This window comes from Manis javanica, chromosome 16, assembly GCF_040802235.1.
Source record: "Manis javanica isolate MJ-LG chromosome 16, MJ_LKY, whole genome shotgun sequence".
Classification (NCBI taxonomy): Eukaryota; Metazoa; Chordata; class Mammalia; order Pholidota; family Manidae; genus Manis; species Manis javanica.
In genome coordinates this window covers 30,450,163-30,462,967 of record NC_133171.1, presented here as the reverse complement: position 1 = coordinate 30,462,967, position 12,805 = coordinate 30,450,163, and the positions used below count along the sequence as shown (strand labels likewise).

Here is a 12,805-nt window from a genome sequence, read left to right as displayed (position 1 = left end):
CTAAATTAAATTTATTAGTAATCATTGAAATTCTAAGGAGAAGAAATACTCAGTCATTGTTATGAAGCAAGTAAATAATATTTAATTGCACAGAGCCTGTATTTTTACTTTGTAATGTGCATAACATCAATCACATTTTTTAATTTAGTGGCTGTCATTTATTCATTTTTACAAATGAAAAAATGAAAATAAGAATAGTGTTTTTCTTTTTTCTTTTATCATGAGCTCTTAATTTCTTCAATGATTTATTTTTATATGGCGGTTATTAGAAATCTGACTCTCACTGGGAACTAACAATTTTTTTATCATGGGGGCCATTTATATTATTAATATTGAAAATGCTATTGACATTGTGAAAGTGTTGATTAGAAATTCCTCATCACAATTTCAATGAAAAAGTTCACCATCCTATGCCACCTTAATTATAAAGAAAATGAATTGAACATAGGGAAATGTAACTCATGATGAAAAACATGGCTTAGAATTAATAAGGTTTTGACTTATACTTTTGGTTTTTTTATCCCTAATATTGTCCAACCTGTCACATTTAATAAAAACTTCCTAATCTTAACATCATTATAGGATTTGCTATACTTAGTATTACATTAATTAAGTATATATTCAAAGAAATCATTTTTTTCTGATTACAGGCATATTTCTTTTTATTATGCTTTCCAGGTATTGCATTTTTAACAAATTGAAGGTTTGTGGCAACCTTGCGTTGAGCAAATCTATCAGCCCCATTTTTTCCCACAGCATTTGCTCACTTTGTGTCATCATGCCACATATTGTAATTCTCACAATATTTAAAACTTTTTCATTTTTATTATATTTGTTATTGTGGTCTGTGATAGGTGGTTATGACTTGTCAAAAGCTCAGATGATGGTTAACATTTCTTAGCATTAAAGTGTTTTTTAATGAAGGTATGTGCATTTTTTTTAGACACAATGCTGTTGCACACTTAATAGACTTAAGTATGATGTTAACATAGCTTTCACATACCCTGGGAAACCAAAACATTCATTTGACTCTTTTTATTGTGATACTCACTTTAGCGGGGTGGTCAACCCACAATACCTCCAAGGTATGAGATAGAATTTTAGTCTAATCCCATAAACAGAAGTAAAACACTGTTGAATCGTTGATTTATTTCCCGTTAGGCCCCACAGGCCATCAAAACTCTGATTAACCTTGGTCTCATGTTAGGATTTTGACACACAGCCTCTCTGTGATTCCCAAGGCCATTATTCCCATGATTCCCTCTGGCTCCCTGCTTCTCCGTCCCTGTGTGTATTAATTAGTCTCTGGACCACATAGATCACAGGCCTCAGATACTGTACTGTCTATAAAGTCAATTCAAATACACTAGGGAAATCTTATATTCACTAAAATATAATAAAGTCTCAAATGAATATGAAGACAGATGATACCCGAAGACACATCACCTTGTGCTGAGTAGCTCCCTCCCCTATATTTCTTGCTGTCTGGGACACCCTGGGCTCCTGATACATAATCTTTCCTGATGTCTGAACGGTCAGTGGATGATTTCTGTGGGGGCAGCTCTGCCATGCTGGGTGACCTTTCTCACAACTCAGAAAGAATATAAAAATCTTATTTTCTTGCAAGCAGATAAATATCATACATACATAACCAAGTTGTAGTTACAATAGTATAGCTATTTTACATGGATTACATTTCGATTTGAGTATTTTCCAAAGTCATAACAAACTTCAAGAACAGCCTAAACTGAATGTGTATTCTAGTCTATGGATACATTACAATTTTTTTTTTTGCTATTCTTGTTGCTCAGTTTGATTACTTAATTCTAAAATAAATAACAATGTAGTGAATATTTTCTACACATGCTTAATATGATTTTGTTTTCTTATACTTCAGGTATTTCTAAATATTGATTATAGATGGAAAACCTATAGGTATGTATATGCTCTAAATTTCCATTCAATAGGTTTATTCTGAGTCCTGCTATCCCACTCTTCCTCTGTGGTATAGAAGTACAAAATGTGCATATTATTGTGTTCTGTGATATAGAAATATAAAATAATATATTAATATGGACTTAAATGATATTTCATGGATTTTTAGAGAGCTTGAACATTTTAAAAGTGGGTTTATTTTCCATTTTTATCTGAAGATACGCTATAAAATCTGTGACCTAAATTATTTTTTCTTTAAAAATTACTTATATAACATGCACATTGTTTTCCATGGAGTAACAAATATGCCCTACTATGAGAGAGTAATTTTAAATTTCTTGTCAAGAAATCAAGTGTCAAAATGGTCAGTGAGGACAAAGAGCCAAACTGAAGGTAACGTGAGCCTTCGTTCACTTCCTGCCACAGTGACAGCAGCAGGAGGGAAAGGGGCACCAACCACTGACCCCAAGGAAAAGCTAGGAGTGAGGGTCACACGGGTGCAGCCCAGATGGGAGGAATCTTCTCTTTGCAAGGAGCCCAGATAAAAGGCTCTTGACTCTTGATGGCCTTGTGGGTTGGGAGAGAAAGAAAGGCTTGGAGTGTCAAAGCACTAAGTTAGTGTGGAGGAAAGTGCCTCAGTCAAGGCTTTCTCCACGGAGAGGGCTCAAGCTGAGGCCCTCAGCCCCCCGTATGAAAGAGGCCTCTAAAAAAGGCACATGTGCTGTTGAGAAAAAATAATCTGCAGCTGTTGGATGTGACATTTTGTAATTATTTAGATAAATGGATTAATAACATGATTCAAATGGCATGTATCTTTACTGATTTTCTGTCTACTTGCACTAATTGCTGAAAGGGAAATGTTCAAATCTCAACCACAAATGTAGTCTTACTAATTTCTTTTCTTCATTCTGTCAGTTTCTTCTACATGCATTTTGAAGCTCTGTAGTAAATGTGTAATTCAATTTGATTAGTTCATTCACTTATGTTTATGAAATGAAATTCTTCATCTTTGCTATTTCCTTACATTGAAATCTATAAGTAAAGCTACAATAGTATCTTTCGCTTAATTTTTGTAATGTATCTTTCCTCTTAGTTTGCTTTCAACATCTCTTTCTTTTCATGTAAAATGAGTCCCTTTTGATTGAATATTGCTTTATGTATTAATAATCCCTGCCTACTGATGGAATGAAATAGTAAATTTATGTTTATTGTGATCCTGGATATGGTTAGATTTAAATATATCATATTACTACTTGCTTGTCTTATGCCATCTCTCTTCTATTTCCTTCTGTATATAAAATATACTTGTTTTCTCTAAATAGAAGGAAGTTTATATCTCTTCCTAAAACATAGCTCATCAAATAGTCTTTTTGAAATGAGTTGACATATTCAAAAGTTAATAATGCAAATATAAAAGTAGAAAAACTAAATATAATCTGGAAAAATGTATTTTATGTTTGTACTAAAATAATTTAAATACATATTTTTTCTTTATTATATTGCATAGGCCTTAAGTATCATGTAAAATAACATTAATTCCCACCATTCAAAACAATTATATAATCTGAACAATATGTTTGTCAATATACATTAAATTTTAAATTAAATTACTTTGAATATAAACTGTTTCAGAACTCAGTGCAGCCCAAACTAGGATTATTAATTAATAGGTAAGGGTATATTTTTGAAAAAGTATTACAATGTTAGAAACATTCAATAATGTACATATTCTTCATCATCATCCAAATTTTGACCCAATGAGAACAATAGCATTCCTTTCTTGCTAATATTTTGTCAAACGGAAGTCACTAAAGCAGAATCACAAAATACACAGATTCTGCAAGGTGATAAAAAGTCCAGTCAAATTCTTTAAATAATAAATATAAATTGGATTTAGAGTCAATAACATACAGATAATTGCTGACATACTAGAACAGGTGAGATCTCCCAGGGAAAAGTGGTAGTGGTCGTGGACGAAGAGAAATTTAAAAATAAAAGTCAGAGATAAATACTCAGAGGTTATCTGAGACAGAACAGAAACCCAAAATCAACATATAAGTAGTGTAAAGTCAAAGAAATTCAAGCCAAAGTAGGAGAGTCATTTCAATCAGACATTTCAGTTTTCCTATTAAGTAAAAGGTAAACAAATTTTAAAGGAAAATAAAATGGCAGCATACTCTTTATTGTAAATAGATAGGTGTAGTACTTGAAAGTATGAGTCCTGGAGTCACACAGAGTAGGTTTAAATCTAGCTTCCTCCATTCCTAACAGTATGTGTGGATGTGTGAAAATATTCAGAAGCTCAGTAGATATTTTTTTTTCCATGAAAGGTACTGGTATTTGTAAAGATCAAATGAGGTAATCATCAGAAACAAAATGCTATAATGCCAAATGTATTGTAGCAGCTAGGTAAGTGTTATGCTCGCATCCTATATTTTCTTTTATTAGCAGAATAGCAAATATGCTGCAAGAGTACACATATAAATTTGTCCATAGTCTATTCCATAAGTTGGCTTTTCATTATTTTAGAAGTATTTTATTAAAATATTGTGTATTATAGGAAAGTAGAGAAAACAATAAAATGAACATCAGAAGACTACCATCCTTGTTTGTTAAAAACATTTTTAAGAAATAAAGCTGTGCGAATACACTGGAAGTCCCCTCTGCGTGCTTCCTGATTCCCTTCCCCTATATCCCTGAAGGCAGACCTTCTGTTAAAGTTAGTGTGTGTATTTCTTCATATGTGTTTATAATTTCTATATATTTATGCAATCATAGAAAAAATGGATTAGTTGTGTTTTAAGAAATTAATCATTGTTAGACCATATATATATATATATCATTCTTCACAAGATTTTAAAATTCAACATTATGTTTTGATATTCATAAATATTATTATACAGCTATTGTTCACTTATTTTAACCACTCTTTATAATTCCATGATATATCCACTCTTTGTAATGCCATAATCAATGTATCCATTCTCCTGACAATAGGCTTAGTGTATTTCAGATGTGGAGTGAAAGTTCTTAAATAAATCTCTTCAGTACGGAGCTAATAATTTCTCCAAAGTGGAAATGTTGATTTATAGGCTGTGCCTTACCACGTGTAGTAAACACATTCTGTATTTGTAAAGTCATTTTGAAAACTATTCACAAAAAAAGCGTATTTTTATACTTTAACTACTGCCAGCTAATTTTATTTCCCATCTAGTTTAAGAGCCTAAGGCATTAATAGCTGGTTTTATATATTTATATATGAAGAAATACAGTGCCAGACCCGAATTTGCTAAACACTTACTTTATTATAAAAACACTGCCTAGAACACTTACTAATGCCCTTTCAGGATAATTTTTGTAAATTAAAAATCTCTATTACCAAACTTTATATAAATCACATTTAAATATACATGTAAGGATATATTCCTCTTAGATTAACAGAAGCATTTGAAATACAGACTGCTAAAAACTGTTGCATTTTGAAGTGCTAAATTACTCTGCCATGTATTAAATTACTTACTCTAAATCTTCCAATTATATTGAAACACCATCCTTCATTCAGATAGTTGATGCTGAGCTGTCTACAGTGGTCAGTTACTTTCTCACAGTTCTTTCCAGTAAATCCTGGCATACAACTGTGAATACATCAGTGTAAATAAGACAGGTTGCAATTTAAGTGTTTTCACAAAAGCTATTAACAGCCTGACAGAAATAATAAGGCTTTGTTTAAAGTACATACAACATATACTGTTACATTATATTGTCAATCATAAATTTGTCCATGCATACCTGTGTTCTTAGTAAAGGAGCAAAGATTTATCTGTTTAGAGGAAATTAGAGAAAACTACATTGTCAGTTAATGGTCTTAATATTACCTTTTGAGAATTTAAGAGTCAAATCAAATTTGGTCTCAACAGACATTTAATAATATAGGTCTTAAAAAACTATTGGAGTAAATGAGAGACCATCATTGAAATGTGAAAAAAAAATGACCAATGAGATGCTTTATGCTTATCGTACTAGGGCCATTCTACAATGCGATCGATGTCTTAGCAGGAGTTAATGGGTGGCAATGTGAATCCGAGGCAGTGTAGAGTGTTACAGTGGCTGATAATGGTATGGCCAGAGTTGGGCTAATTACCGAGTTTTGTTTGTTGTCATTTTTACTTTTAAAATAAAGCAATCTTATAGAATAAATGCCTGACAATAAGCTTTTCTGATTGTAATGTAAGTGCCTGGCATTAAGTTTTTGATTGCTGAGGCATCCATTCCAAAGACTTTCATCTCAAATAAACATATTTCCAGCTGTGTGACACGGCTACTCATCACACAAGGTAAGGAGCCTCCGCAACCCGTGAAGTTCCCCGTCCCAAAGCCCTGGGTAACTATGCACGTGCCCACAGGGCAGCTGTAGTCACAGCACTGGTTCTGGTGGGGGGATGTGGGTGGAGGCTGCCACAGTAGTAGGGCCAGGGGAGGGAGTGCCCCGGGCATTCCCAGCTCAGAGCACCACTATCCACGGGCTGAGACGGCCCTGAACGAGTCTGGATTCCAGTTTACTTCAGCTCATTAGCTGCCATCGATAAGGTGCTAAGAACACATACTGGCGGTCCGCCTCTTTTGCCCTCATTCTCATTATTTTGGGAGACACACTCCTGTACTTTAAATCACACTTCGTAAACGTTCCGTTAAAAAGTGAATGGGGCACCAAATTAAATGACGAAGTGTCTCTCCACTAGAGATTTTAAGATCAAGGAGACTAAGTTGTTACAAGTTGATTTAATAATCAAGTGACTTGTACCTTATACTATTTAAAATTTCTTACAAGAACGCAGGAAAATTTCTTAACAGAAGTAATCAAGATCTGTGTTGACACAGATTAACTGAAGTGGCATCAGTAAAACATTTCAGTAATTTACCTTTCTTACTATTTCAGGCACAGCTTTGCATTTCACCTTGTGGAATTAAGTCATTCCTTCATTTGTTACAGGAATAACCATCTATTTTTTTCAGCACCTATTATGTAGCTGCCATGAGGCTAATTACTTTCACAGTATTTTATTTTTTTCTAGTTCAATCTTTATAAACCCTGTATGATATATATTAATACCACTATGCTATAAATGAAGAAACATCCTCAGAGATGTTTTGGTTATATCACTAGCTGTAGAGCTCTTATTAAAATTAAGGATGGTTGAACTATAAATGTATTGTACTCTGCCACTCCACTGAGAAACTCTTGTCAAGATATGTTTACCTTATTTCTCTCTTTCTAAGGAGATACAGAAATCATGCCAAAGACCACTTTGCTATGAAAGGTATCACCTCCACCCTTTCCTATTGGGGGTGGGAAGGGAAAGAAGAATAGGGCACTAAAATATCCTAAACTTTTGGTGGATTGTGGTTAAATATCTCAATATTCCTTTAGAGTGGGAATAAATTAAATTGCCCAAGATGAGCTAAGGACATGTGTGGTATTTGGACACATATTATTCTAGAGTATGGTTTCTAAAGAGGAGGTTTGGGGCTACTTATTGAATTCATTAATTAAAAGAACTAATATTCAGTCATTAATGAGATCAGATCAACAGGCTGCTGGACGAAGATGAGGCGGCAGGAACTCCGAGAACGATGTTCCCAGACAAAGCAGGGTTTACTGGTCGTGAAAAATTGGGCCAACGTGTTGGCACTCTCACTGAATACAAAGAAGGAATCTCCAAAACACCATTTGTGACACTTCGCCCAGGAAGGATAAGCCAGAGGTAGAAGAAACCCAGAATGAGGAAAATCTTGTTGAGTCACAGGCTATCAAGCCTCCAAGTCTCCACTCTCATTCATGGCTTGAAATCTAAGAGGAGCTCCTGCATGTACCATCTGGAAGGAAAATTACATCCTGTCACCTCAACCTGCAGCCAGGGAAATAGAAGGCTTAACTAGGGCTGTTATCACTTAGGAATTTAAACCAGAGAAAACAAAACCAAATAAAAAATAAAAGCTAACCCTAGAACAATGGACCCTTTGAGAAATTCTATTATAACACTGCAAATAAAAATTTCACTTTATAACAGTAAAGATGAAAGATGACAAAGATGAGGGACAATGACCTAAAGGAACATGAAAACTTCAAATAAATCAAACTTACAGCCCAGTGAGTTAAAGATAGGATTTTTATGAAATACAATGTAGAAGATAATATGGAGAAATAGTACATAAAATTTGATGTGACTTAGTGGCAACCAAAAATTAAAATGGAGCAAAATCAGGGAAGAAATATTTTTGGAAAAAAGAAGATAAAAATAATATACATTCAGTACAAATAATGAAGTCAGAATAGTCACCTCACTCTCACCCAAAACATCAGAAGTAATGTACAATTCCTATTTCAGATCATATAGCAGAAAGTGGGAGAAAATAGAAGATATAAAAATGAACACTTGAAACAGTGAATCAGAATATTTTCAAAAATTGATAAGGACAAAGATAATAGTGTACAAGAATTGAACTATATAAATATCAGAGCACAATAATTTCTGTAGTTAATTTTTGGCAATTTAAGAAATACCATACTTTTTATTTTATTGTTTTCTACATTTTCTTTATTCATATTCAAGCTTAAAGTAAACTAGATAACCTAAGTATACATTACCTATGACATTACAATAGATGTAAATAGTAAGCTTGTGTGATATTTTTCCTAAAATTTTTTTTTCAGGACATGTACAGTACCCAATACTTATATTTTAAATGAGAATTTAGTGCTATTATTTCACATCAAAAGACAAGTACTACAATTAATATAGCCAGAGTCATTTATCTAAAAGATCATGAGATAGATATTCTTCTGAAATGTGTAATTAAGAAACAGAGAAAGAACACAAACATACAAAAATAAAAATGCAAAAGGGAAAAAAAGGACAAATAGAGACTAGTAACATTAGATATTCCTCTGTGAAAATATGCTAAAAAGTTTATGTCAAAATATTAATTGCCAAAATTGAATGAAAATAAGAATAGATCAATAGAACAAAATATTTGGTGGGAACTAATTCTGAAAAATGCTGGGCTTATATATTTACATGGGTGAAGAACTCAAATTTCTGTTACAGAAATGTTTCTCATGATATATAAGTATTGATCCTAAGAAAATATATGTCAATTCCCTATTAATTATCAAAAACAATCAGAATCTGGATACAAAGACCTCAACAATTACAACAAAAATAATTACCACCAAACATATCTGAAAATAAAAATAACTATTTTATCCATTGACACAAAATCCTACACTTAGGAATTTATCCTGAAGAAATAATCAGATATAATACATGGATATTTATATTCATATTTCCCCAATGATATTTCGGTCAATATCTACAAAAAGGAGACAACGTGTGATGTAAGAGGTCATCCTAGTCTATCATATTTCCCATACTATCAATAATCCACGGGCACTATAAACAAGAAACTGATAACGATTCATCGCCAAACTGTCCATCACAAGGGACTATGTTCACAAATTTGATTCTCATTGTATATTTGATAATTTATTTTATGTAATTAATTTAGTACTATTTCAGTATTTCTTCCTCCTTCCTTCCTTCCTTCCTTCCTTCCTTCCTTCCTTCCTTCCTTCCTTCCTTCCTTCCTTCCTTCCTTCCTTCCTTCCTTTCCTTCCTCCTTCCCTTCTTTTGTTTGTTCTTCCCTTGTTTTTTCTTCCTTCCCTCCTTCCTTTTTATTTTGACTAAATAATTTATGTATTTTGTGTATGCTATTACTCTTGAAATGAGAAGACACATGCTATTCTCAGGCAACTGCAAGCAGTTCTACATGACGAGACCTCAAAGTAGCTGACAAAGAGTAGCAGAGATGAGAAAGGAGAAAGAGATCATGAAGGAATTCATGAGTTATCAAAATTCCCCAAGTACCAAAAACTTGGGAGTAAAAATCATGGATTCGTAGTGGGGAACAGTATGAATCAAGGACAATCTGCCACTAAAGTGAAGACTACAGTTCATTTAAATCTCTGTAAATGGAGTCAAAAAGAGTGGGATTGATTGAGAGTATCCAGGGAGACAGGTGTCAGGTTAACATTTATATCTGAAACCAGGGTGAAGGTCAGCCTTGTCTGCTTCTCTTCAAAACTGCTGTCCCCTTGTTACCTGCCATCCCCTTGTACACATGGGGTCTTTCCAGTCCAAGCTGCTGCTTATGCTTCTCCACCTCGCACTGTGATTGTTTCATAAGCCACTGAGCCACAGGACCAAGCTTTCATGCTGGTTTTACTGCAACAGCTGCCACTCTGCCCAGAACAGCACACACACTTCATGGTTCAGGTCTCCAAACGTGTTCTACCCCAATCCAGAGTTGGTGCCCAACTTTCTGCTGTTCATGCCAATATCACTGTCAGCCCAGGCTGCTTCTCAGCTTCCACTGCCCATGGCTCTGCTGACTTCACTGAAAATGTCTATTACTCAAACCTCTGCTCTAATGTAGCTAGAGAACTGCCCTATATCTCTGGAGATGTATACACTGAGAAGATTCCCACAGTAGAGGTCTACACGCTCAGGTCCTTTTGGTTTACACACGGCTCTTTACAGTCAGAAGCTCTGTGGATAAATACAGAGACTGCTGTTCATTTCTACCCTTGAGCTGAATTCTTTTTGGAGAGAGAGAGGTTTCCTTTTAGGGTTCCACAGACCCTCTTCTCTTTCTTTTCTTTCTTTCCCCTTCTGTCCTTCCCTCCCACTGACATATATTTCCAAGTTCCACATATATTATCTTTTATGCATGAATGCAAGTAGTCATGACTATAGTGAAGTACTTTTAGCAGAAGGTGCACTAGATCATATTAAAACCAGTAATGCACATGCACACTTAACTTTTGTTTTAACCCCGTACCATAGAGCTACATGCCTCCACTCTAGCGTCCTCAGTACATGACATGCAAACTATCTGATTTCATCTGGATTGGATTCTGAAATGTGATGAAAAGCACACATTTTAATCTTCATTTTCTTAACACCTTTTTCTTCATATTCTCCCTTTGAAAGTTCTATTTAGTCCATTTTGTACTTAGTAAGAATGTTTTCCAATTATCTTCTTCAGATAGATAACCTGGGAGATAGGTTTTTTGACTATTTGCATATACATTATTTTTCTCTCACTATCTAATATAGTTAGGTGTAAGATTTGAACAGGCAATATTTTGATGTAGTCTATAGATGTTTTCTACTGTTTCTGAAGCCATAAATGTTATCCTGCTGGCTTGAAGTTACCATTGCAATAAACAATGTGATACCACTCTGATTACTTTTCCTTGGTAGGTAAATTGACTTTTCTGCCTTGAAGCTTGATAGTTCTTTCACCATGTGTCTTTTATAATCAATTTAGCTTCAACAGAGAGTCTGTTTATATAGAAATTCAGTTATTTCTCCAGGTAAGAGAAATAGTCTACAATTTGTTTAATTATTGCTTCTCCTCTTTATGTTCTTTTTATTTCTAGTGATGTTATCATTCACAGGTTAGGTGTGCTTGTGATTTTCCAAGATACTCAACTTTCTTCATCATGATTCATTAACTAATTCATCCTTAAGCTGCTACTGTGGATAGTTATTTTGCTAGGCACAGTACATATTTTAGTGAACAAATGTCCTTCCCTCATGAGGTTCATCTCTCAGTGGGAGAGGAAAGAAAATGAATTAGATACAGAATATTTGAAGCAGATAAGAGTGTATAGGAGGCTCTGGTGCCAACTGGTTTTCCAAAGCTTGCCAGGGAGAGCTTCATGGGCAAATTACTATTTCATAAGACAGAAAGAAATTTAGGGAGAAAGTCATAGAAGTCAGTCATTTTAAATATGGGCAGAGGGAAAAGAAATGTCTTTCAGAGCACCATGTTCTCAGAATATCCAATGTATTTTTGTACAAAACTGTTATTTTATAATAAAAAATGAAAGGATTAGGAAACAGGAAATATTTTTGTGAGATTGGGAGTTAAGAACCTAAATGATTGCAACAAACACATTTAAGGTATTATTTTTCATGGTAAAAAGGGCAATGATACACAGAAAAGCACAGAGGACCTGAAAAGATACAAGTAAGCAAAGGAAAAAGATGATGAAAATAAAATATTTTAGTGGAAAAGCTAGAAGAAAATAAAGCATGCTTTTATTCTTTCTCCCCTCCCTCAAAATGATTTATTATAACTGCCTGAAATGTCCCTCCATTGTTGGGTTGCATTTGCCCAATTAAACCAATATTAATTGGACAATTAGCTCTATTATTTCTTGGAAAGAGGATCCCAAACTTTGTTCAGTGCCTTATGGAATGCATGCTACTGATTTTAATGAGAAATGCCAGACCTGTTGGGGACAGAACACTAAACAAAACAGAACAATGACAGCTCATCACCATCATTTTGATAAATACTTCATGTAATATTGAAAGACTGATATTTACTACAGTTGTTTCTTTCTGAAGTGTAGAGAATTCACAAAAATAAAGAAAATAAGTGAACCTAAGTATTTAGTGTATTTTAAATATGTTTTTAAAATGGTTTTTCAAGATATCAAGAAAACATAAATTTGATATAATTAAAAATTAAAAAACTGTCTTCTACAATCTAGATTATTACATTTACTAAACTACTCCTAACAGATCTCTTTGCATCTATCTACGCCTCTGTACAGTCTCTTTTCAGCAGAACAGCCAAAGTTTCATTTCAAAATATAAATGAGATAATGTCACTAATTTGTTAGCAATACTGAAATATTCCCTATTTTACTTAGAGTAAAATCAAAGGGCTTAATGTGGCAATGAATACTTGCAATAACCCTGTCTCTGGTTCCCTCTCTATCTTCACTATATCCCTT

At 33.9% G+C, this 12,805-nt stretch overlaps 1 protein-coding gene across 1 annotated transcript in view; it reads right to left on the bottom strand.

Moving 5' to 3' along the window:
• The window catches only part of EYS (eyes shut homolog), a 1,533,253-nt gene that overhangs the window by 1,255,751 nt on the left and 264,697 nt on the right, over window positions 1-12,805 (bottom strand). The window contains 1 exon segment of the mRNA XM_073224289.1: window positions 5,452-5,570. Coding sequence (XP_073080390.1) covers window positions 5,452-5,570 — 119 coding nt within the window.